General features: G+C 40.5%; 1 protein-coding gene across 1 annotated transcript in view; it reads right to left on the bottom strand.

Annotated features, from left to right (window-relative positions):
- Positions 1-26,072, bottom strand: part of SDC2 (syndecan 2) — a 59,813-nt gene that overhangs the window by 6,123 nt on the left and 27,618 nt on the right. The window contains exon 2 of the mRNA XM_026050048.1: positions 4,498-4,609. Coding sequence (XP_025905833.1) covers positions 4,498-4,609 — 112 coding nt within the window. The remainder of the gene's footprint in view (positions 1-4,497; positions 4,610-26,072) is intronic.

Below are 26,072 nucleotides of genomic sequence, written 5' to 3'. Positions count from 1 at the left end.
AAAGTACACAGGCAAGTTACAATGAGCCCTTCACAGCAATGTAACTGCATAGGTGAGGATCTGGTTCCTCTTTTAAAACTAGGGACCCAAAATAAGACAAATCTATTTTCTTCCCATACAGTATAGAAGATTATAAATTCTTCATCTTTCACAAGGTACTGCTGCCCAAACAAGTCTGAACTCTAGTCTCCACTTCAGGAACTTTTCAGATATTTTGCATCACAGATTCATTGAATATGTGTGAACAGCACAAAAACTAGGGCCAGAGCTTGGACCRAGATTCAGGACTCTCAGCATCCTAGCAGCTGCCTAAACTCACTCTCRTTTGTCCTTGTTCCTCTATTTCCTCCCATAAATCCTGCACTTTTGGCAAAGGCAGTCTGTACAGAGGAGATGAGACATAGCCTCATCCCAGCCTCTTGTTTGGAAAATTATTCCAGATAGTGAGAGTTAAAGAACCTCTGACTAAGAAGGATACAGATCTCAAGGTTCAACACCTTGGTGACTAATCCAGCACCTGGACTACTCACCAAACTTCCAGCAAAGGTACCCAACTCCTCTTCCATACAGCTTCAAATGAGGTCTACCAAGCCAAAGAACCAACACTGAGGCACCTATCGCTTAGATGAGCCTAAGGAATCTGCTCAGACATATAACAGCTGCTGCTTCTAATTAGCTTTCTCCAGACAGGTTTCTGCTTGGCATGAAGTAGGTCTAATGGCAGGAAGCCATTTCCCTTCCTAAAGGGAAAGGAATCTCATAGTAGTCCATAAATAGATCAGAAGGATCAGAGAAAGCTCTCTACCTCTCCCTGAGACAGCAATTGAATTTTACACAGTATCTTATTCKCTATGAGAGAAAAAGAAAACCAAAAAGCCCTGTGTTCAAAGTATGAGAGGAAAGAAAAAAATAGTTTCTTTAGCATGGTCAGATACTATCTTCATGGTGGTCAAAATTACTCTAGATTGTGTTGCCCTGTTGGAAATACCCAATAAAACCCTCAGTGATGTACCCTACTATCAGCTACCTCTTGGATAGCAGAAACACAAGTCTTTGCCTGGGRAAACTTGTGAGTAAATCATTAGTGTGTGCCAACTTAAATAACTGTACATTAATTACAAAGACAATTTAAGAATTTTTACGCTACTGACTGTAGTGGTAATTAGCATTCTTACTTGCAAGGCGGCTAATGGATAACTTCACGTTGCCAAACAAATCCAAGCATTTCCAACCACTCCATCTTTTGTGTTTGGCCTGTTTGTTTCCCTGTTGCATCTCTCACTGGGAGCACTGGCACCATAAGGAAGCTTGTCACAAGCTGGGCTCACACGTAACTCAGCATCTCCTTCATACCTTCTTATCTCTAATCCTCAATGTAAGACGAACCAGAAGGTGCTAGATATTTTCAGCTGACTTCCCTCATCTTCAYGCCCACCAAAGCTGCCAACCCAGCCCCTGGTCAGCACAGGGTTAGACAACCAGGGATAACACTGTGAACCTAACACTAGTGCCCTACTGGAGAACAGGAGCTGAAAGGAACGGGGACTGAACAAGCATGGCATCTCTCCTCACATTCTAATTTGAGGAAAAAGAATAAAAATGAATAAAAGAATGAGCCTTGACTATACTTAAGTATAGGACTCTTTCCAACACATYAAAAACAATTACAATGGGATCATGGTAGGTTTTTATGCTACAGGAGCTAGCTAACAAGGCAGACATATTATGATGTACGGTTGGGGCTGGCAGAGCTGGTGGACAGAGGAAGTCCTCCAAGTCAGTGCGAAATGCACGTTTGACCGAGGCTTTGGGAAAGAAAATAAATTAATACTTGTTGCCATCTGCATCACGGGAGGGAAAGCTTAGGAGAAGAGCTGGTGACCCAGTGCCAGGCCTGGGGCACCACGCAAGGACAGAGGATGCCCAGGCCGGCGACCACCCCCAGAGCAGCAGTGAGCGCCAAGGAGAGTGCTGGGCCTGGCCTCAGGGCCGGGCACCACCACCACTAGGGGCTCCCTGGTAGGGCCCAGGAGACCCTGTCTCCCACCTCTAGGTGCCAAAACACCSTTTTTGCTGTAGGACATGACTGCGGTTTCCAGTTACACCAGGAAACTTTCTTTCACACTTTGAGGAGTTAGTCCCCTGTCATCAGGACTTCCCGCAGATTTCTAAGTTCCCAGTCATAACATCATTCTAGACCTACTTTGTCCTAAGCCAGCTAAGATACTTCTGAACTTACGTTCAAACTGACGGAGAAATATTTCACTTCGAGAACAGAAGGGGAAGGAAAACAKTCATGAGATCCCAATAGCTACTGCATAGACTTGTCTACCAGCAATAAGATATCTCTTTTTTAGATAAAATATCTTTTTTTTTTTTAAGTTAAAATCCATGAATTGAATACATTTCCATAGAACTTGTACACAAAATCTAGTATAGATGGTGCCTTTCCTGAACTTAAGAGCAGTCAGGCATGCCACTTAGTGGTTACTTCCCTGCTACCTGCAAGACCAGAGATCAGGTTAAGATTTTTTTAATGCTAGGGAAAAAAATGTTAGTTATAAAAGCATTTATATAGATAGGAAAACTTAAGGTAAATCTTTTACCTTACACTACCTCTACACTGACCTCTACACTAAAGACAGTGATGATACGGAGACCAAAGATCCTCTGCAGAGATTTAAAAAATAATAAATAAATAAATAAATAMAAGACTAATTCACTAGGGTCTTTCTGCTTTTGATAAAGGACAATCAGTAAACAGATATGAGCAGACATGATTTCCTCAAAACAYGCTGACCAAAGGATTCTGACTGGACACCTGGTCAAGGGAGCTTCAACAGATGCATATACACGAAGGATTAAGAGACTGTGAAAGAAAAAAATGGGGAGGGAGCAAACACCACCACCTTTTCTAATCTTGGAAAAAGCCCTTGGCCAATTTAACTTGAAATGTGTCATGCTTACAGTGACATTTGTCCACATTAATGCTACTTGCAAACCTGCAAGGGCATTAATGGTGGTGCTGACAATTCATGTTTATCTCCATAGGCCTGGTGGCAGCTAGCAACGTTCRTACTGAAGAAGGGAGTCTGCACGATGTCATCTTGGAGCTGTTTGCTTGGAGTGGAATCTCATAGCAAAAAACCCACTCTTGAGTGAGAAGTCTCCTCCAGCTAGGAACACTGCATCCTTGAGCATCAGGTAGAGATAGAGACATTCAATACTATTCGAGGCGAAAACATGAGACTGGTACATGTGCAGGGCATCATCTGTCTCAATGTTGGTCATGTCCAAGAATACTTTTTYCATCCTTCTGGTTCCACTTTTACTACTAAGATGAGTTAAGAAGGACTGATGCCAGTTCTCGTATAATCTTTTCCACTTAAAAGAATGGCTGCATTTTGAATCCTCTGTACGAGGAAAAGCTAATATCTGAAGAGGGAAGAAAAACCTAATTTTTCCACATCCCTTCTGTCAGCCTGTCTCCTTTCCTGATGCTTACCAAGTCACCAGCTACTGAAGACACTGATAACAYTGACATGTCACATTCACACTGAAGAGGACTCCAAAATGCAAGGTATCACTAGGGGCCAGTGCCCAACAGCCCTGAATCTGCTTGGCAGCAGAAATCAAACGTCCACAGAATTAATTTTAGCATACCTTTGAATCTTCACAAATTCCTACAATAATAATAATAATAATAATAATAATAATAATATTGTAATAATACAGATAATCTCGTTCACGACTTACATGAGTAACAAAGCCAAAGCTCTGCAACAACTTTTTATACTTAACAACTCACAAGTAGCTACAAACATCAAAAAACAGATCGCAAAAAGTGAAGTAACAAACAAACAAACAAAGATAAATGGGATTTCCACAACCACTTTGCAAACATAGACATCAATAAAAACATTTCTCATTCAAAGCAACAGTAAAATTCCATGCTTAACTTCTAACGATTGTAGTCTCCCAGCTACTTGGGAAGACATTCTACAAAGAGGCTGTCAGAGAAGCAACTGATGAGGTTTCACTGACAGCCTTTTGAAAAATTATAAGCTAGCTACAAGCCTCTAATGAATATAATGAWCCTAACGAATAAGAGAGAAAAAGATTGCTGCTGCAATGTTTCCATAAAGACTGCAAGWCTGCTAAATTAGGATTATGTCAAGGGATAAGTAAACCTTCTATAATCCTCATTTCTAAACTCTAGGGAGATCTACRGAGAAACTAGGAGGGAGAGCAGAAAGAAAATAACTGTAGGCACAAGGGAAAAAGTGAAATGATGCAACTAAGGAGTAAGAGCAGAAAGCTAATATTTAAAAGCCATCTGGCAGAGGTGTTTAACAAGCTGTAAATACAGAATCAAGTACTCAGATTCTCATCAAAAGAATCACCTTCAACTCCAAAAGGAAAATCACAGAGCTTTCCCTCAAAATTTTAAGTTACTTCTTGTACTTTTTAAAAACAAGTTGCAACATTTTGTCTCACCTGAGCCTGACCCAGAAGAATAGTCATCATCATCAATTGGGTAGGCGCCTGATGCTTCTTCCACAGAGCTGTTGTCAAGGTATAAATCTTTATCAGAGGTCACATCTGCTCTCTGGAAAACAGATAAGAGTGAATGGTTAAAAAGATAACGGCTCTCCAGTCGAGCAGTCTCTTAATTTTCACTCCTATTTCAGACGTGAATGTTGGCACACTGAGAAGTTCATAGCTGCAGTTTATGCAACACATTTGCCTAAGGTGTTAAAGAATTTTGTAAAAGTTATAGCATTAAGAAAAAAAAACATGCTGCACAATGAAAACTCAGAAACCACACAATATGTAGGAAAGCCCTTTCAAATCACACTTCATCTCATTAAATGTATGAATGAATAAATAGGATTTGCAATATACTCTGAAGAGCTTTTGTGACAAGAAAGAAGCAAATCCCAAGACCAAAATCCTTCAGTCAAGATATCAAACGTACAAATCTAAGGGCTGTCATCTGAAGTCAGTCATTTGATCTCAAAGCCAAGCAATAGGAGCACGCATCAAAAGCCGTCTTTGATGCACATCAGGCCAAACCTCAGTAAACTGCAAGTTACAGTGAATGACTGGGACTATAGATTACAAATATTAAAAGACAAAGTTGTTGATTAAAAATCTTGGCATTTCCAGCTGGATCAGAAAGCATGCCTGTAAAATTATGCTTGGATAAAACACTATGATGAGACAATCCCTAAGTTAAAYCACTTCTCAAAACTTTAGCTATAGCTTCAATAAGCTAGAAAAAATTGCTTCTTGCTACCTCTGCCACCATTTTCCAAAAGTATTCCCCGCTGAAGAGAGTTTCTATTAAAATGAGTTGATAACAAAGAAGTATCCATATTGTTTTTACATTAACTAAATGCTTCAGGCTTTTAAAGACTAGAAACTATCTTTCGCCATAGCAATTTGCACTTTGCCTACCTTATAGAAGCACAAGCAACCTTATAGAAGCCATGTATCTTTGATTTCTTTGAAACTGTACAAGTAGTATAGCCAGCTACTTTCATTAACCAGCATTTCTGTAACGAGCTGTTTGCCATGACTTGTTAAAAGAGTGCCAATTGTAAATGGAGTTTTAAGTTAAAGAATAGTACTCTGCCATAATGTGTCTACTGAATTAAATATAATCTCCAGAACTTCCTGCTCCACTCTTGAGTCCCAAGGTTTCCAATTCATGGCTATTTCCTACTACAAAATATTTATTGGCCATTTTATTTCTACAGAACATTGGCTATTGCTTTCCTAAAGAGACAAACTGTGGAGGGGGTAACACTTCTACACAAATACCCAAACAYGACCTTCTAAGGTATTTTTTTTCCTACCAGAGGTCCTAAAAAACTGAGGACACTTGTGTTTTTTTTAAGTAGACTTTTGGTAMCTGATTACTCTTCCAGCCTTCTGGAGTTCCTATTGACTGTCTCTACAACAGAAAATGATTCTTCAGTTTGATTTAAAGTACAAAAATCTTCTCAAGAAAAGCAAGTATGCCATCCTGATTAACAAATATACTTAAGAATAAGAGACAAAAGCTCTAGAGATACTTAAGACTTTTGTGAACAGCTCTGAACTAAAGCAGCATTATCCTACTTTTCTTTTAAAGAAGAAAGAGAATATAATACTTGGTAAAAACCTACTCCTGGTACTGCAACTTTTACCTGTGGGGTATGTGAAAAAGGACCCCTGCTTCTAGGGTGCAGAAACTGTTCTGTGTGGGGTGCTTTGTTYTATTTTGTTTTGGTGGTGGTGGTGGATAACAAAAACCTTGTTTTCAGCTGCTGCTCTGGTTCACACGGTCCGCCTGGAGCTGGCAATAATCCAAAGCAGAAATTCAAGATGACGTCTGGCCACTACCAAATGACTTAATTCCTTTGCAAGATGTCTCCAAAGGAAGCAGTGAAGTGCCTTGGTAGGTGCAGAGTTGGTATTGTAATTAAGACTCAGCAGAGGCTGTTTCCTTGTAGGAAAACAACTCCCTTTCACAAGGCAAATATCCTGCCATTGATCAGACYGCAACAATGGAACAGGCAACTTCACCCTACTTTTAATTTCAGCTGCAGTCATGATACAAAATAGCCCACTCCTCAATATCAGGAAGGAAAAAAAATGAAATACATTTAAAAAGAAATGCAGGTGGTTGACAATGAGTATTGACCARGCATACAATATTCAAAAGTTATCAGAGGTAGCAAATATTACCAAAAGCTAACTAGCAAAAATGTTAAGTTCTACACCACTACCTGCAGAACTTAAACTGCAGAAATTGCCAGTAGAGTTTGACGTGCTCAGAGAAAGGCGACAGCTGAGAAACAGTCCAAATTTGCCAACAAGTAGAAAACTGCTTTGTATGAAAATAGAAGCATCACAAAGTAATTATATGTTGGAAAATTCATGCTGGAATTTCATGTCGAAGTATATGAATTCCCCAATCAGCYTATTTTCCAAGCCATTTCTCAGTTCTGTCTTTATTAGAACTAACTTACTAGAATTCTAAAAGAAACAAAAGCCCCAAATCCTCCCCTCAACCTTGTCAAAATAYCCCAAAACAATGTTTTGTTGCTTTTTCCAAACTCAGGAGATGAGAGAAGACTTTAGCGATTCCTGTCAGTTCTTCCAAAGTTTCCAATTTCTTTAAGACAGCCCAAACCAAACTTCAAGTGCCTAGTCAGCCAGGCTCCCCACCATTCACATTCACTCCCTTTCTTTCACTGAATTATAGCTTACTGGCTGCCAAAAGCTTTCAATTCTAGCTATGCTGAAATGATCTCAATATTTAAAACAGCTGAAAACAGAAAACAAAAACGAAGGGAAAAAATGTGTAGTTTACATCAGTAAATTTAGCCTCTGTTATGTTTTATTCTGGGGGTGCAAAGGATATAATGTAAAACACATTATTTAATGTCTAGCATTGTGGATGGTACAACTATATTTCAGAATGAGTAAGCTATTCCCTACAGAAAGAGTCTTATAAACCTAATGTTTACTACATGGGGAACCATAMAGTTCAGTGAACCCCAAATACATACAGATTAGATATCTGCTCTAACTGATGAATATGGTCTGCTGCTTCTCTGGACTGAGAGCCTCTTCCTTTAGCCACTGTTTCCAGTGCAAACAATTCTCACCTAGCAGAGCATGGGCAAAACATGAGCTCAGTCTCAAACTAGACATGCAAAGAAGCATGGCTTGATTTAAGAAAAAAAAAAAATTAAAACAGCAAAGCAACTCAGACATCTGCACAGACAAATGCACTGCACTGTTCCTAGATGGACTCTCTAGGAAAACTAGACAGCTGAACTGGGATATAGTGGAGCACCCACTATACGCCCACACCTTGTGTTTCCTCTCATGAGTCCCATGAGGTTCAACAGGGACAAGTCCAGAGTCCTTCATCTGGGGAGGAATAACCACAGCGTGGGATGTGGGAGTCCTGGTGGACACTAAGTYAACCATGAGGCAGCGGTGCCTCGTGGGCAAGAAGGCCAATGGGATCCTCGCTGCATCAGGRGGATGTTGACAGCAGGTCAAGAGAAGGGATCCTGCCCCTCTSCTCAGCTCTGGTGAGGCCACACCTGGAGTATTGGGGGCAGTTCTGGGCTCCCCAGGACAAGAGGGATGTGGAGCTTCTGGAGAGGATCCAGCGGAGAGCAACGCAGATGATTAAGGGAMTGGAGCATCTCTCACATGAGGAAAGACTAAGCAAGCTGCGCCTGTTAAGCCTAGAGAAGACTGAGAGAAGACCTGATCAATATGTATAAGTACCTGAGGGGAGAATGTAGAGAGGAAGCCAAACTCTTCTTGGTTGTGGCCAGGGACAGGACAAGGGGCAAATGGTGTAAGCTGAAACACAGGCAGGTCCATCTCCAGGTGAGAAAGAACTTCACTGTGAGGGTGACAGAGCCCTGGCACAGGCTGCCCAGGGAGGCTGTGGAGTSTCCTTCTCTGGAGGTCTCCAAACCCACCTGGATGCCGCCCTGTGCCMCATGCTCTGGGTGTCCCTGCTGGAGCGGGAAGGCTGGACTAGATGATCTCTAGAGGTCCCTTCCAACCTCAACCATCCTGTGATTCTCCTGGTTGCTTAGAAGCATATAGTTGTCTCAGTCCATTAGAAGTTGTAAGTCACTTGACTTAAAAAAATAAAAATAAAGAGATCCAAGACTTAATAGAAGTGCACATCCATTAMAAATATTTCTGTTAAGAACAAACTTAGCAAAAACTGAGCCATTTGACAGAAAAAAAAAAGAACACTTCATGATATCTAATTGAATATCAAGCACTGAAGCTGTCCTTCACAATTTCATGTCACACAACAATGCATTTCGTTTAATATTTGCTCTATCAATGCTTTCTAGCTATTCAGATGGAAATCCATGGGGGCCCATGGATGACTTCCAAGCTATCCACAAAAGGTAAGTTGGAAAAACAAGTCTACTGACAGGAAGCTTGTATAAAGGCCCACACTAACATTTTAAAATGTTTAGGAAGAAAAAAAAAAAAAGTTTGCAAACTCTAGCTCCATAAGTCTTTTTTTAGTCCTTATGAAGGCCAAGTATCTAAGGGACTATTTCCCTTGGTTAACAATTGAACAGCACTATTTTCAGATCTATTAAAATGGCAGGAACACCAGGCAAGGTTGTCTCTGTTATCAGTCCTTTAATCTGCCCCTGAAGCCACAAAAACTGCTCATTACCTCTTGACAGCAATTGCATTCTTGTCCATCATTGTTACCCCACTTACGTTTTTATTCCAAGAACATAATGCTGCAAAATCCTGTGACCTAAATATTTCACATACTACACACAATGATCACTGATTCCTGTCTGGTTATTGACTACACTGGCATAAATCTAAATCTCATGGATTTACTGTAAATTAACACCCATTAAGTAATAGCTAAAAGATATTCCCATACATGCTGAATTTTACATTTTTGAAAAGGCTTTGAAATGCCTTTATTTTATTCATTCATTTCTGATGATTTGTAATTTAATAAAGTCTGATTATCTAGGACCCATTTAATAAACTCTCCATTTGACACAAAATGAAAGAAGTGAAAAAAGAAACCCAAAGTCTTTGTGTGACTCATTTAATGAAATGCATAAATCATTGATTAAAATTAGGACAGCAAAAAAACTGAAAACAAGATCTTCAGACAATAGGAGGTCTGGGAAAGGATGRAGCACTTCATAAAGAAAAATTGTGTCCTGTAACAGCCATTCTGTTGTTACAGTCAGTCTTCCCATAATCTTTAATATCTTTCTCGTAAATCAYCTCCAGATATTTATGCCTTTTGGACGTAGCCAAGAAGGCTGATGCGAAAAGAACTGGAGAAGAAAGAGCAGGAAGTAATATGTACCATGCGTGTAATGGTTGTTTGAAACTCAAATGGAATAGCGATGAGTAACTAACATATGGAAGGAAACATTTTATTACTTACAGATGCACTCAAATTTCAGTTCTCTGCCTTTTTTGGTGTATCTACGGGACACAGAATTTGAGGTTTGCAGCAGAGTTATTAATGGTACATTGCTGCTCTTTTTCCCCAGCTGGAACTCTTTCATATGTAACTCATTTAGAATGCACGGAACCAGAGACTAATATTTTTAAAGTGATGTTATATCACAAATCTCTAAGCCATAAAGCTCTAAAAATTTGCAAACATTACAGCTGTTGATTAGTCAGAGATCTTAAACATAAGAAAGGGAAAGGAAAACAGATTTTATTCTTCCATTAACAGATACTGCAGTTCGATTAGTACTAGTTTAAAAAAAAAAAAAGTTTGGCTGGTGGTTTTGAGTTCATAAAAGCGATGTTTTGTTCATATAAGCTACATTTTGGGAAAGCTAAATCCTTAAGCATATTCTTCTAAAGCACAAGGGACATTACAGAGATTCCCACAGAAGACTGGGGAAAAGGCAGTTGCACGAGAAACTAACTTTTTTTCAAGGCTGGCAGAAGGGATGATCTGCCACCAAATCAGAGCTAGGCCTAGCAGTCCTGAGTCACCACACTGAAGAGGCTAAAGATAAAGGCCTACTAATACTGTTCATAATTTCATCGCTTTCCTTCATCCTACCAGGAAAGTTATTTAGCTGGTGAGACTGTCCCTTAGAATTTCACTAATTTTGCCCACCTTCAGAGGACTGAGTTTCAAGATTCCATTAAAACAACAACAAAAAAAATAGATAAGTAACATAACTGGGAGCAGAATAAAAAGGAGGGAAACAAGCAGTTCCTATCACTTCTACCAAGTTTGTGATGGCCAATCACTTCTACCAAGTTTGTGATGGCCACTTATAAGCCCTCGCAGGACAAACCCTGCCTGGCAAATCTCACCTCTTTGCAGTGGGCCAACAGTGGTGCCTTTGGTAGAGCAGTGGTGGACAGTACAGTGGAAGGGTCTTGTAGGATTTTTTTTTTTGAATAAGATGTTAATAATTAGCAATATAATCTAACTGCATTGCTCTAACTGCTCCTCTGTGTTTTTCCTTGGAGAAGTCCACACAACTGCAATGTTAATGGAGTGAGTAACAGCCATAGGAAAGTTGCTCTATGTAATAGCCTGGATAATTGTAATCACAGCAAAAATATTCTTCCCATGACAACAGGCACACGATTGAATTTTGCTAGTCTTATTGCCACAGTTTCATACAGAAGCTAACATCTGCATTGCTCATTTCCCCCAAATCACTGCTGACACGGTTACTATTCCCTAGTTTTACCTCATAACTGCATGAAAYCCTTAAAGCATTCTCCAAGGCTTATTGACTTTCAGTGCCAGTCCTACTGCTTTGCTAATATACCCAATGTAAAAAACAGTCTTGTGATGAGAACTGCCTGTACCAAATTTATTACTGCTTCCCCCGTCATTGCTTTTCGGACAATTAAATGCCAAATTTTTGTCTCGGTGATTAACCCCAAAGAGCTCATTTCCAAAGGTATCTCTAGAATTTTGGAGGCTGTTTTCCACCCTTCTTCAGGTAGGAGTGAAGTGGTAAGTCAGCTTTGTACAAGCATCCCTACTAAAATAGTAACTCTGGTATTTGCCTGTGGCAACGCGCGCGCTGCCCGGGTGCTGACAGCAGCGTGGCAGCCTGAACCCGCGCCTGGTGCACTGCAGACTTACTATAATGTCTGGAGTACACGCCAGAAAGATTATTCACGCTCCTTGTATCTCATGTAGAAGAACTTCCTGATGCTGCACAAAACTATGGCTTTAGGCCTCGAATCTCTCATGACAGATAAAGAAAGGATTTGACTGTTTGTGGTTGCTGAGGAAGAGAGCAGAGCTCAAAATAAACACAAGCTCTGAAAACTGCTTCTACCACAGCTAGCAGGCGGCAATACTGGAGCCTACGGATTTATAGAGCTGATTTATAGAGACTGTCTAATGTTGAAGCCAAAAGTCAAAAATATGCTTGGGTTTAAGATGCATACAGTCTGCTGTGCCAGGCTAATTACCAAAACAGAGGCATATTTAGCAGCAACAGAATTAATAAAAACACTCTCACTGGTGTCAGACATTTCAGCAGCCTCACGGCTCACACTGAAGAAAATCTATCACATGCTCAGTGCTTACAGGGAAATATTCCAAGGCAAAAAAAACACCCCAAGGTAAGAGAAGAACAAGCCACCACAAAGTTCACATACGGGGACACACCGAAGTAATCTGCTGCAGTTGATAGATCCACACTCTACCAAGTCCACACTCTAACAAAGTCGCAAAAACTTGTGTGCCTGCTTCCTAAAAGTCATCTGTGTCTTTACAAGTATTCCCCAAAGCGTAATTACATGCTGCATGGTACATTATGTGATAGCAGAATTTCAAAGAGTAACAGGAGAACTTGTTTGAGCTTATTTGAAAATGTTTTTCTTCCCACTATAAAAGCGCATGGATCTGTGTAACAGGTCTTGGGCCTGCTTTCAGTTTTGGAGCCAAGACTTCTCCTGTCGTGAGAAGAAAGATAAAACAAAAAATCCTCTGAAGTTCTGACCTGCTTGAGAGAAATCCCAATGGAAAAAGCTACCATCTTTCCACTTCATTTCAGTGTTTGATTTCCAGTTGTGCATCATTTAGTTGCCTATTAATCTAATTCCTCACACAAAAACTGTACGTCCCAGGGAGGCACGGAGGTTGCTGCATGAAGATGCCAGGAAGAGAAAAGCAAACACAGGCAGCAAGAGTAGGCAATTTTCTACTATTATGCCAATACCAACAAATTGTATTTGTGACAAAGGGACAGATCAAAACACTTACTCCATTCTCTCCAGCTCCCACAGTTAGTTAGATGAAAAATCACAGTCTCATCAGTTGCCAAATGTGTCTCCTAGCCCATCCAACTAGGCTCCAGCCCATGTGAAGTGGCATTAAAGAACCGCTAACTGGAYGAGCCCACAGGTGGGTCTGCCCCAAAAGATGCCTTCATCTCCTTCCCATGCAGGAGATGACTGCACATGTCTGTAAAGATGGAAATAGCAGGGCTTTCTGGAACAGCAAAGCCCAATTCAGTACACACAAACTACAAGCATTACAGACTATAAAAACATAGTATTTTTTTTCTCCTACAGCAATAAGTCTCCTGTTCTACTGTATCGTAAGAATTCATGCTCTGGAGATGACCAAAACCAGTCGGTTTTTCCTGAGACCTGCAGGGAGACATACATCTGCTCATCCTACTCATCCAATCACGTCATAGATCTACTCCAACCCAAAAAGGTCACCCAGGTCAATAATGTTGGAAAATCCTCAAAGTACATGACAACTCTAGTTYTCCTKGTAAAAGCAAATGTTTATATTAAAATTTCTCTGGGAATCTCATCATTAAAACATTCAAAGTCCCTGCATCTTTCATACGAAGGCATCAATCAGGCAAAGCACAGTTCTTCTTCAACTCAGCCTTTGGTACAGGCAGAGTAGAACAGGGCTGAATCATCTTCCAAAGCACTACTCTAGTCCAAAATACTAAAGGGCAATGTGCAGGCGAACCAGCATCAGAAGCCAACCAGCCAGACAGTAACATGCATCACAGATTGATTTACCACAATTAGCACAGCAATTTTCTGCACATTTTTCTAAAAGCACCAATCAGTTTCACCAAAAATAGGATCAAAAATGCCATGCAAATCATAGTCACAGCTCAAAAATATTAATCAGTAACTTAAAGATACATCAATCCATGTGCAGACAGATTAAATTTAAGGCATGGCCGTGACCAAGAAGCTAAATGCTTTCCTTTTGAAATACTGAATGAAGAGGTTAGCATGTCTTTATTGGCCAACCATGAGTGTGACACCAACAAGAGATGCAGGTAACTTTTGCTCTGCAGGTCATCACTATACATACCTGCCTTGATCAATGCTTTTAAATCTAACATGTACCAACTYTTCCATGCACACCTCCCTGCTCCTTTTATGCTTTACTGATTCTTTTTTCTAATCAATCAGAAGAACTAACACGTATATTTTCTTCCCTCCTCTTGAGGATGGCAATGAATGATTAAAGCTGCCAGGGTAACCTCTTTGGCATGCATGCCAATAACTCCCCACCTAATAGCCTTTCCTCTGCCTCASTGCCCTAGCCCACTGGTGATTACTAAAATCCCTTGAAGTGGTCAAATTGCAGGGCAGCCCCYATGGAAACCTATTTGGAACTGCTCAAGCTCATACCAAAGAATGATGTTTTTAATACAGATTGTTCTTTTTAAAGCTTTACAAAAGTTGCTGTAATCAATCGTAGTAGGAGCACTGCAAACCTCCACCAGTTTCAAAAGTCCATATTGATTTCTTTTCAATCCATGAGTTCAACAAAATAACCCCATGTGATGAACGCAGAACCAACCATCATGAAATCCTTTAAGATATTTTTGCAAGTGGCAATAGCAATTTGCATTAAATTATCTGAATCAATTATCTTTCTTTAGCATAAACAAGAAAATCACACAAAAATGCAAATACATTGAAGTAACATTGAACACCAATTAAGTTTTATTATTCTCCATTAGGGTTCTGCATGGCAACCTAAGTTTGTCAAAGGTGGTGGGGAATCAGGCTCATTTAAGACCGAGCATTTCCAATACTTGAACACAGCACRGGAAGAAAGAAAATCTGCTCTACAATACACATGTTCTTTGAACAACAAAGTCCAGACATTTTTTAGTGGATCATAATCTGCTCTAAATAAAGAGAAATCCTATGTCCTCAAGAATAGACATGATTGTTGGCAATAGCACAWTCATATCCCAGTTTCCCTAAATTCTTACTCAGGGAAAGTAAAGCTTGTGTAGGCTTTAAGTATGCTTAAGTGAAACATCTCTGTGTTAGGATTTTTATTTTGTGTTAGAAGTTTTATTTTGTGTTAGTTTTACTAGGATACATATGCTGCGTCTTCAACATGTGGCTGCTCACTTTTCAACCTTTAAGCAAATAGCTTAAAAAGCCAACAGAAAACATGCAGATTATCATTTTTATGTACTGACACACTTCTGCTCAAAAATGGAACTAAAAACTTAAAATTTTAATTAAACTAGGGTTCATTGCAAAGACCACACAGTACAAGCAAGACTTTCTCTTGGAGACTATGAGAACGACCGTTTTGTCATGTAACTACCCTAAACTACTCTGATGGTGGCTGGAAGCACAGAGATAGGTGATCTATCTGATCAGTTCATTCTGTGGCAAAAAAAAAGTACTGGGAGGTCAAAAACTGGCTTAAGTTGGGTCAAAAGTCACAGTCTCTACAGTCCTAAAATAACATCACCGTTACTCTTTGCAGTGGTAGTCTCCTGAGATACCCAAAGCACAGAAAGCAGAAACCTAGGAGGAACTAGGTACATCCTTGTGAGGTATCACTGCAGATTACCAAACACTAAGGAAAGAGAGAGAGAAAAAAAAAAGATTATTTTCCTGCCTTTTTCCAGGTGCTAAGCAGTCTTAACACCCACTCGTCCTGCTGGTCTACAAGATTAAGTTGTTGGACTCTGCACTCTGATCCCATTTCACCAACTGAATTTCAGCTACAAAGGCTTGGTGTTCATTTTCCCTTGATGCATGAGAAGATAAGAAACAAGTTTATTTCAGAGGAGATAAACACCACTCTAACACCACCAATAAAAGCAGAAGAGGGAAATCAGAGATGCAGCAGCTTGTACAGGCCATATGGCTTCAGGCCCCATCTTTGGCSTGGTGTGTTGCCCTTCAGGCACAACTCCTCCCCTACCAATGGAGGGGAGGAATAGGCCTGATGCCTTCTCAGCAAAAGATGCCAAACAGTGAGGTGATCACATGGACACGGTGTCCTGGAGCACTAGCCAGGCTCTCAGCCTGGCTCCTGGCTAAGAAAGGGGCTTCTTGCCTGCCAGTGCCTGTCCTGGACCTTCTTGGCCACAGTGTTTCCCAAGGCTTGCCGGGCAGCAGCAGACTGGGAGAGGGATCCAAGAGCACAGTTTCTTCTGAAGTTAAACACAGAACTGAGTTATATTTGGAAATCAGGCAGATGTACTGAGCAGAACTGCTAACAGAGAACTTGAACAATATTGATAAGAGTTCCTACAGCTCAGAGACWGAGCCTTGTCAACTACTGAACAAGACAAAATCAGGCAGCACCTGAGGGGAGTTACTCTGGCAGAAGTATATGTATTCTGCTTTAAGAAACTTCCCGACATGGTAACAGTTAACATGCATTCATATTCCTAAAAAGAATGAGCTATCCCATGCCTGCTCCTAGAAGTACAGCTAAATTTGAAGTCTCAAAGCAAGGCAGCATAGTGTAAGGAACATTAAAATCAAAGTTATTCTGTGAGCAGCGGAACAGCTGACACCTATTTCTTACCAAGCACCTCCAGCTCCGCTATGCTTAATTTCCCCTATGCTATTCCCTCCCTGTGAACTTGCATATGGAGGTGTCAGAATGTGACCAATAAATTCTGAAAATGAATATATAGGAATTTCTCCAAGAAAAAGTTTTGACTGGAATTACATAGAGAGACTACCCTCTTTGACATAAATTCTTGTTTTAAAGCATAGTCTAGAAAGCTAGTGCTTTAACTGATGGATTAGTGAACTAATRACAAAATTCTTTCCAGTTACCATGACTGGCTACCATTAAGGAATACTTGCTCAGTTAAGCTTATGCATATTGGTTATCTTCATATGATGTTTTAAAAACAATCCTACTTAAAACTATAACAAAAGAATCACATTTACTCATTGAAATAATAAAGACAGGAATAAATTATGCTGCATTGGATAAATTGTTTTTCCTTTATTCAAAAGCAGGCAAGCCAAGTCAGTTGTTTGACAGCTTTTTCTGACAGTCACAGATCCTCCAGAACAGTAAAATACAATATTCTCCATTGTATCAAATATCTGTTAAGAAAGACCAAAACAACTCTCTTCTTTAGCATTCATATTTTAAGTCAGAGTCCCGATGGAGGGAACAGAGATTTCATTTGTTCTTCAGGCAAACTCTAAATCCTGATAAAGGTGTCTCAGCAACATCAACACAAAGGTAACAGCAATCCACACTACCTGATCAATGGTGTAAACCTTTAAAAATCCATATGCCCACAAAACCCCCCGAAGCTGCTGCACATTAAGGATTTCACAGCATTATTGACCAGGGCAGACTCTTTATCCTCAGTAAGTTATTTTAAGCACCTTTCTGCCAGCAAGGAAATCTCTGTTAGGCTCTGTCTGTATTACTGCTAAAGCATTGCTTACAACACGGCACAAAACAGGGAAGCATTAAGCAGGAACCAGAAAGGGATGTGCCAAGTTTTTTTTTTTTTTTTTTTTCCCTCTTCTCCTTTCCTCATATGCTTCCAGCATCCTGCACATCAGTATGATGCTGTTATAAATCTGGCTAAGCACCTAAGCAGCTGTCTGTCAGGGTCCAATTTTCTACAGAAGCAACATGGATGCAGAGAACAAACAGACCCAACCCACCTATCTTTTTGGTCACACTATTTAATCTGCAAACCTTCTTTTATCTTTTGGGCTATTTTTTAATTTCTATACTGTAGAAGATTCAAAGCAATAGCTGGCAAATACACGTATCCACTTAGTARGAAAATATGTCACCTGGCCTGGTAGGTGAGGAAGGAAGAGGAAGAAGGTAAATTTCCTGTACTTCAAACCCAAAAGAACAAACACCACTCTTTATTCTTAAATCTCTTATCAGATAAAGGTCTCCCATTTGAGGAGCATATTTTTTTTCAAAAAACAAAGCTCAACCTGATGCACACCAGCACACATCAAACACCAACTGCACAACCTTCTCTAAGCATGTGCCTCGAGGTTATCACCTCGAGGTGTTACCAAGTGCCAGCACAGTATTCTTCCTAGAGCTGTAACCTACAGACACAACCAAACAGTCCAGACTCCTAGTCTGCTCATCCAGTCTAGGCATGCTCTAAGAGCTTCCTTTTYCTCCTCTCCCAAATTAACAAGGCACATCCATGCTTCTTCCATCTTCTACTTGTCAAAAATATTTACATAGTATTTCCACTTGAGTGCTTGAGGAAGCAACTCTAGGCTCTAGATCAGGACTACAGTGTGAGCAAATGAATATTCCTCCCCAAAATCTGCCCACTAGCCCTCTTAAACCCCACAGCCGAGTCCACCTGGCAGGACATATGTCCCCCACACCACGGCTGGTATGTGGTCATACCAGTACAAACAGAAACAACCAGCACTTCACAGCGTGGGRTGGTCATGTAAATAGTGATGCCTGAGGAGCACCTCCTGCTCTATGACAGCAACATCCTCCGGCAAACACAGGAGTGGGAAAGGCCTGYAAAATAACAGCTGTAGTTGCCATGGCTGAGTCTGCCTCTTAGTCAGAGTGCTATCTCCAAAAACCCATCCTTTTACTTGGAAGCTTCACATTTTGAAGTCTCATGTGGCCAGTGGCCCATGCTACTGCTTATCACCAGAACTGCCCAAGACCTGGGTTGCTTTTATCAAAGGGCATATTTAAAGTGTACTCAGATGACAGGTAGGTGTGCTCAGGCTCAGCGCTTCCAGTTTGCTACCAGTTTCTGCACCAGACTTGATCACTGGACTCTCAGCTGTGGGCCAAGACATAAAGAGGAAGCTCTGCAGGGAGAAAGGTAGCAAAAAGATTTCAAGCAAGTTAAACTGTGTCCACAAAATCTCTGCTAGTGATATTTTCTTTTAGGATTTTAGAACAGCTTCCATATTTCCTCATTAAGTTTGTATCTTGTTGACTGAATGGAAGGAACAGCTGTTTTCTAATTTGGTAAAGCCTGACAAAGTACCAAATTACTAATTCAACACTGGCATCTTTCTGCTACCTAACACAGCTAGGTTTCAGCAAAGGAGTGGACATAAGGGATGAGGAACCTCTCAGTCTCTGGCTGCTTTAGATACAGCATGAATCTAGTCCAATTACCTGCATCTTCTTTTCTTTCCAATAGCCCTGCTCCAAAAATACAGCACATAATCTGCTTCTAAGAGCTGTGAAACAAATGGGCAAGTTCTCTTAAGGATTCATTGTAGGTATGTCCAAAGCAACTGTACTTTACAAGACTTACCTAGCCTAATAATAGAAATTTAATTCAGAAGACAAGTTTCTTTCCGCGACTAACAAAAAGGCTGCTATACAGACGGCATTAGAAAGCTCCTTAGTGCCTGGTTCTGTTTGCTCCAGTAAGAGGGTCACTTAACACTGCAATGGAATGAACAATAAGGGGTTTCATTCACCTAAGCGTAAGGGATGTCAGCTGCTTAACAGACCTGGCCTCATGCAAGCCTGGAGTCAGAAAGGTTAAAAAAGCTGAGGACAAACAGTACAGAAATAAGACTGCTTGGAGAGAYTGTCTAGAAAGATATTCAGATTCAGATGAGCAAGACAGCACRGAATAGTTTTGCACACACACAATATCCATCTGCATAAGTTTATCTGAGAGAATAAAGCAGCCCAGGCACTGTGTTTCAAATGAAAGTAATGCAAAGAACCATATTTTAAACACAGACATTCAGCATCTCTAGAAAGATAGATATAGCAAATATAAATAAATAAATAAAATAGGAGCGCACCTATTACATTTTGACTAGAAGATGTAAAAGCTCTGCTTTCRTCAAGAATAAATTTCTGCACAGAGCAAGTTTTCAAATCAGATTTTTGATAGACATGTGTCAGCAAAATTGGATCAAAATCTTGTTGGGAAATACAGCAATGAGCAAATACTGAAAGTTTTCCTTTTTCTTAAACAGTATTCTGGGGAAATCAACTGGAACTAGGCAATTGTAATAAGTCGTATCATGGCAAACAGTATTAGTATCTGTTTATTGACACTGAACAGATATAGGAGGCTAGAAAGATACTTTCATATGCCCTTTCCAAGGATTATAACTGAATGAGGGCAAAAGATAACCAGCAAGCAGTCTTGAATTTAGCAAAGGAAAAAAATTTTTGCTAAAACCAACTCAGATTAGCAGCTGAGTTTTTGCTTACAAGCAAAGACTTCAAAAAAAAAAAAAAAGAAAAAAGTATGAATCCAATTGGACTCATCCTATAAAAATTCGTGACATTAGTCTGATGAGATGCATAGCTGCACTTCACTTACAGAAAAGTTGGCTTGTCAAAATAAACTGACACCCTAAGAGCTCGCATTGCGGAGACTGCTCATTTAGCAGGGAGCGAGCGCGCTGTCCCCTCTGGAGAGCAAGGGCCCGCCTTCAACTCCTGGCAGTGATTTGCTTTTCTCCATTAATTACGTGTGCGCACACACACACTCATGCTGCAGTCCCCAGGGGTAACGTGTGACGGTCTCAGAGAACAGATTACTGGCTTATGGCTCAAATACAGAAGGTTATGTAACCCAATGGCTTAACAAGCTTCTATTTCATTTTTAAAAAAAAAATGAGTTTGAAAGGGGAAAAAATGAACAGTGGAGGAAGAATGCTAAAAAAGTGACATAAATCCCCCMAAAAAAAGAATGTAGGAGAAAACAAGCTGCAATATAATGCTTCAGTTTTCAATTAACGGAGTGAGGCAAGAGTCACAAGACTCTGTCAACAGATCCATCTGCTCAGACTCTCCTAAGTCTGCTGCGAAGTAGAACTTACTCYTTATTTTCTGCCCAAACACAATTTTCTTCATTAGATTGTTTACAATTCTGAAAAGAAAGAAAAGGTAGAAGTTCTGCAAACCTAATGCACTTCCCAGCTTGAAATCTGCCACGAAAGCTATTTCTGCTTTCAACACAGACCACGAAGCAGTAGGGAGAAAGGCTAGGTGTAGTCAATCTGCTACGGAAACTAATGCCACCGGAGCCACCTGTCACCCTGGCAGAGCAGGGCAGGGACTGCTGCTCGTGGCACCTCCAGGTCAGCAGCAACCAGCAACACGACAYCAAGATCCCACTGCAATCCCCAGGGCAAGCCCCAGGCTGCCTTTGCAGCACCAACGAGTCACAGACTAAGCCTTTCTCCTCATTTCTCTCCTATTAGAGCTGGTTTGAAGTCACGGACAATTTGCATTCAGAGTGAAGGCTTCATTTTGCCATTAAAAAACTGATGAGAATTTTCCAGCTAACCATTCYGCACTCCCACGCGCGGGAAGTCGGCTTCTCCTAACCCAGTTTATGTTGGCTGCGCCGCAAGTCTAGCAAGCCCAGCAAACAGATCCCAATTTTCAGAAAGCCCATTTGGAGGAGATGAAAAGGGGTTCCACTATTCCACTCTTTGTGCTCATTGCAGCTGCAATTCAAAGGCAACCAAAAAAGGCGAGAGTTGAGGCTTGTAACAGCCAAGTTCTTTAGCACTGGTTACGTAAATGCCTCTTCTAAGCATAAGAGCTCAGAGTTTGTCCATCAAATCTCAGCACTTATAATCTATATGCTAATGGCACAGGCTGCAAGAAGATATATTTTTTTTTTCTTCCAATGCACAAGATTCAAGCAAATAAAGGGATATGTCAAGTACAACTAACACCATTTCTCTACCTTTTACTACCTTTCGAAATTGATTTCGTGTCTCACTCRTGTCTCATAATCAGCTCTATCATCATCATCATCTCTGAGCTTCCCTTAAAGGAAGACTCACATTCATCAAATGAGTCATTACGAAGGACAATCTTCTCATTCACTTCCAAACTTGCTCCACCAGAACAGGCAGCTGGAGGTTTCCATTTTACTGGAATATGCTGTCGTTGGTGACATTACACAGCACTGAAGGAGCCCAACAGATGAAATGGACATCTGCCTCTCTAGTCTGCTATAAAAAGTGGTTTAATAGCAAGTAGTGCTTAAATAGTAAAATTGCCAGCAATTGCTGCTCTGTAATTTGTGAGTAATCAATCTTGAAGCTGAACCTTGATTATTGCTTCTCTGCAAGCAACTGGAAAAATTTCCAGAGTACATATTCCCTTTTTATTCTGTAACATGATAGATGAATTAACCACAGATTCACTTTGCATTCACAGTAAACAAGTCTCAGACTTGCAAACATCAAGTCTYGGGGTTGGGTTTTCAAAGCAAAGCATAGAAGATACCATGAAACCCCCAGTTATGACAGCTATTTACCATGTTATTTYCCTTCTGAATACGTTATTCAAATAAACACATGTTAGGTTTGCCAAAGGAAAACAAAATCTCTTCTCTCATCCTCATCATCCCTCTTTCAAAACCTCAGCCCTTCAGAAGAGAATGCAGAATAAGGCTGTGGTCTCCTGCTGTCTCCAGATCTAGGCTGCTCAAGCTTGAAGCAATCCCATGCAATTGCATGGCATTCAAAGTCTTTTTCAGACTTGTTCTTGATGTTGTAATGACTCTGGGATTAAGGCTGTCATGTTCTGGATTCAAAGGCTTTCCTTTTATTTCTTTTCTTTTAACAACTTAATCTGTGTTGACATGTTTTTGTTAAGATGTAAATGTCTCTCACTCTCAGAGCTATCTGGAGATGTTTCTCATCCTTGTTAGCAAAAGTTACACACACAAGCAGCGAATGCTGAAGAAAGCAAAAAGGAGTTCTCCTTTAAGAGGGTGAGGGCCACAAATGAGACATGCATGTTTGGACCAAATCATGGGATTTGAGCTGGAATCAGGCCAGAGACAAAGGCAGGTAGGTCCCAGAGGGCCTGTGGGCCRTTATGATATGAGGTCAGACCTGGATTACCCTATTTCAGCAGCTGACCTTTGACACTGGTCAAAGCCATCTTTCTTACATAAAAGATGGCTTCTAGAGTGGATTAATACTGAATCTTTTAATATTTTTAAATTCTATTGCACAGAGGTTATTGCACAATGCTCTGATAGGGTATCAGTCACATGTATGTTCCTTCGGTCTCCTCCTAAAGGAGGAATTTAGTGTGGCAGAGCCCCTTGCTTTATTTGGTTTTGGTATATGGGTTGTCCTAGAAATCCACAAAGTTGTACCATTTAATTTAGATATGGCAAAAACATGAAATCAGTTCTGTATTACAGGGTTAACTATTGGCTGATTTAACATACTTTAGTTGACTAGTCCACTTAAAGATAGGTCCTGCTCCACAATTTTTATTTAATAGCAATAAATTCTGAGCTTCTGGCAAAAGCTAGGCATAGCAGTTGGTCAGTACGAGCTGCTGAGCAGAAAAAGAGCATTTCTCATGGGACCTGGTGCTCAACTGAGAAAAGACTGCAGCCATCCAAGCAGGACGGACCATTTCAGTTGACCCAGTGAAAAATGCCTTAGCTTAGAGCATCAGCACTGGATGGGATCTAATACATTTTTCAGACCTTATCTGCATCTGCTCCTTCTCTTTGCCCTCCTCTCTGCTGGTTGTAGGGAGGCACAGGATCAAAGTGGATCTGCATGAACGGGTTGTTCAATCCAAGCTCTGTGCTGGTTGCCACCATGTCCTGTGGCATGCCATGATGAAGACACACTGGCAATGTACTTATATAGCTGGATTTTTATAAACAAAAGTATTTTCACAAAACCATTACTGTGAATCCTACAAGCAGACCATGGCTTTACTGAAAGCCTGTGACCACACACCTAAGTATAGCTGATACTTGAGCACAGCAAATTGGCAGGTAAAATCCCACATCTTTGGGCAAGTTTGTGTGATTCTGGAAGTGCTAATAGCGCCCAGAACATACCACTGCTCAGGCAGCTGTGCAGAATAGTCACACACACTCCTTCCTCTCTCAACACCACTCCCCAGTCAGCAGCATCACTACTAATGAACTAWATTTGCAATTTTAAATCCCCTGGCTTTGCACTGGATGATTTGCACAGGGCTATAATAGAGTAACACTCTCAGATAAGACTGAGATAGGAAGACACAAAGTCACTAAATACTTGGGGCATCTAATTTCTATTCAGGGTAGTTAAATTTAGGACCAGAAGCTCATTCCACAGATCAATGGAAAGGTGTATTTCTCCAGAGGGTCATTCCAAATACTGATTTTAGATGTCTGAACTTAGACTCTCCTTCAGCCAATACCAAACTATTCACAATCATGTCTGTAGGGGATATGTGCCTTCCAAAATTTCTAGATATTTAAGATATTTAAGTAGACTTCGGGGGGTGGCAGGGAAGGGAAGACTCCTGAGCTATAGACTCAGCCAACAAAATTTCTCTTGCTTGCAAGATGTCAACCCAACAGGTTAACAGCTGAGCTGTCGCTCCAGCACACATTTAGCAAGGCAGACAACCTCCAAATAAAGAGTTATGACCCGTAAAGTCACGTTGCACAGATCCAAATGAGTTTTGAAATAAAATAGTACACAGACACTTTGCAAAGCTAGCAAAACTTCTGCATTTTCCAAGGGAACAATTACTGTGACAACAGTACAGACGGAAGACTCAGAAAGAAACCTCAAAAATCTCAGCACTGACATCAGCCACACTGGAAAAAAACCCAAAGCCTCCTACTTCAGACTGCAGACCCGTATTTTTGTAACTGATGGTTACAGTAAGAGACCTCTGTTTATCTGTAATGACACAGTGTAACCCATCTGAGTAGGTGATTGTCCCAGGACTCAGAGAGTGGATACTCATTTCTCTGGATGCTTTACAGACAAGGAGGAGAAAAAAAATAAAAGCAAAAGCAAGGTTATTGCTAATTGTACAGCATTTGAGGCTCTGACCATGCACAGCAGCAGCTGTTTCTGCAYTGCACAAGCATTGCTGTCTTACAACTCAGTAGGTAGACCTGGCTGTACAGAAAATCACATTTTCCTGGACAATTAAAATGTATGAGTGTATGAGAAAACAACAACAACCATAAAATCCCTCATACTTAAACTTTTCACCTCTTCCTATGCTGCATATAGTCTCTTAATGACCTCTAAGACAGCTCTAATGCACCATGCTCAGAGCATTACCACTATCTTTCAGCTCCTAATGTCTACGTGGGATAAGTTTAAATTAATGGCTAACACATATCAGATCCTTTTGAACAGCATCCAGTGGGTACAGGAAAATGCACACCAAACAATGCCTTAGAAATAAGATTCTCTACATGCCACTTTGAACATATAAGAACAAAAACAAAACAAACACTTGGTATTATGGTAATAGCAGTCAAAATCCAGGAGATACACAACTTGTTAGACTTGTACTACTTAATGCTATATAAACCTGGGAGACTGCATAAAAGATTTTTGCTTTCTCATGCACAATGAGGATGAAGTGTAGTCTATTAAAGGTGAAAATTAAACATCCCATACCTATCATGCAGTGAGACAGAAGCCAGTCAATCATTCAGAACGCAGAGTTCTCTTTCATGAAAATTTAGCTTCATTCTAGAGATCAACAGAGGAATAAGCCTGGTGTCTAAATGAAGTTAGACAGCCTCCCGCAAGCCAGCAACGCAGTTAGCCCCACAAATCTCCCAGGTGTGAAATGAGAAACTAATGGAGTTTGCTGGTGGTAAAGAGAACTGAACTCGAATTGCACRTCAGGAAGCTGCCGCAGTTAAACATGCTGATTATTATTTTAGCTACATCTCACCTACAGAAGCTTTCACGAGCCATAAATACACATTACACTCTTCAATAAGAGCATTGTGTACCTATCAATTACAGTATAGCAGAAAAAACAACTAGGGGCCAAACTATAAATGCGAGATGCGTCTGTGTTAAATGCTTTAAATTACTGTTAATTATACACTTCTTCTAGCTCTAGACAATAAGGAGCTATTCCCTCAGCATAAGACAGCACTCCAATTCCTATTCCTGTTTCAACAACTTCTCTTGAGTAAGGCCATTGATAAATGCCCACACAGTATGCAAAATCCCTAAGGATACCTGCATATTAACACTCAAACAATGGTGTCCTGGTCAGCAAGATGAAATTACCTTACAGTGGCTTAGAAAGCCTTCCAAGAGGGACATATTGTCCTAATGTAATAGGAGGCTGTGGGAACAAACAAGCTGAGAACAAAACAAGACAACTGCACAAAAGCAACTTCCCAGTTAATGTCTGAGAGGCAATTACAGGATATCTGCGTGTTTCCTGGCCCCAAGCTCAAGTACCATCGCTGTTGTTCAGCGATAGGGAAAAAGGAAAGGGGGAAAAAAAA

This window comes from Nothoprocta perdicaria, unplaced genomic scaffold (assembly GCF_003342845.1).
Source record: "Nothoprocta perdicaria isolate Ctin4 unplaced genomic scaffold, notPer1 scaffold_64, whole genome shotgun sequence".
NCBI classification, from domain to species: Eukaryota; Metazoa; Chordata; class Aves; order Tinamiformes; family Tinamidae; genus Nothoprocta; species Nothoprocta perdicaria.
This window is presented reverse-complemented; position numbering and strand designations above follow the sequence as displayed.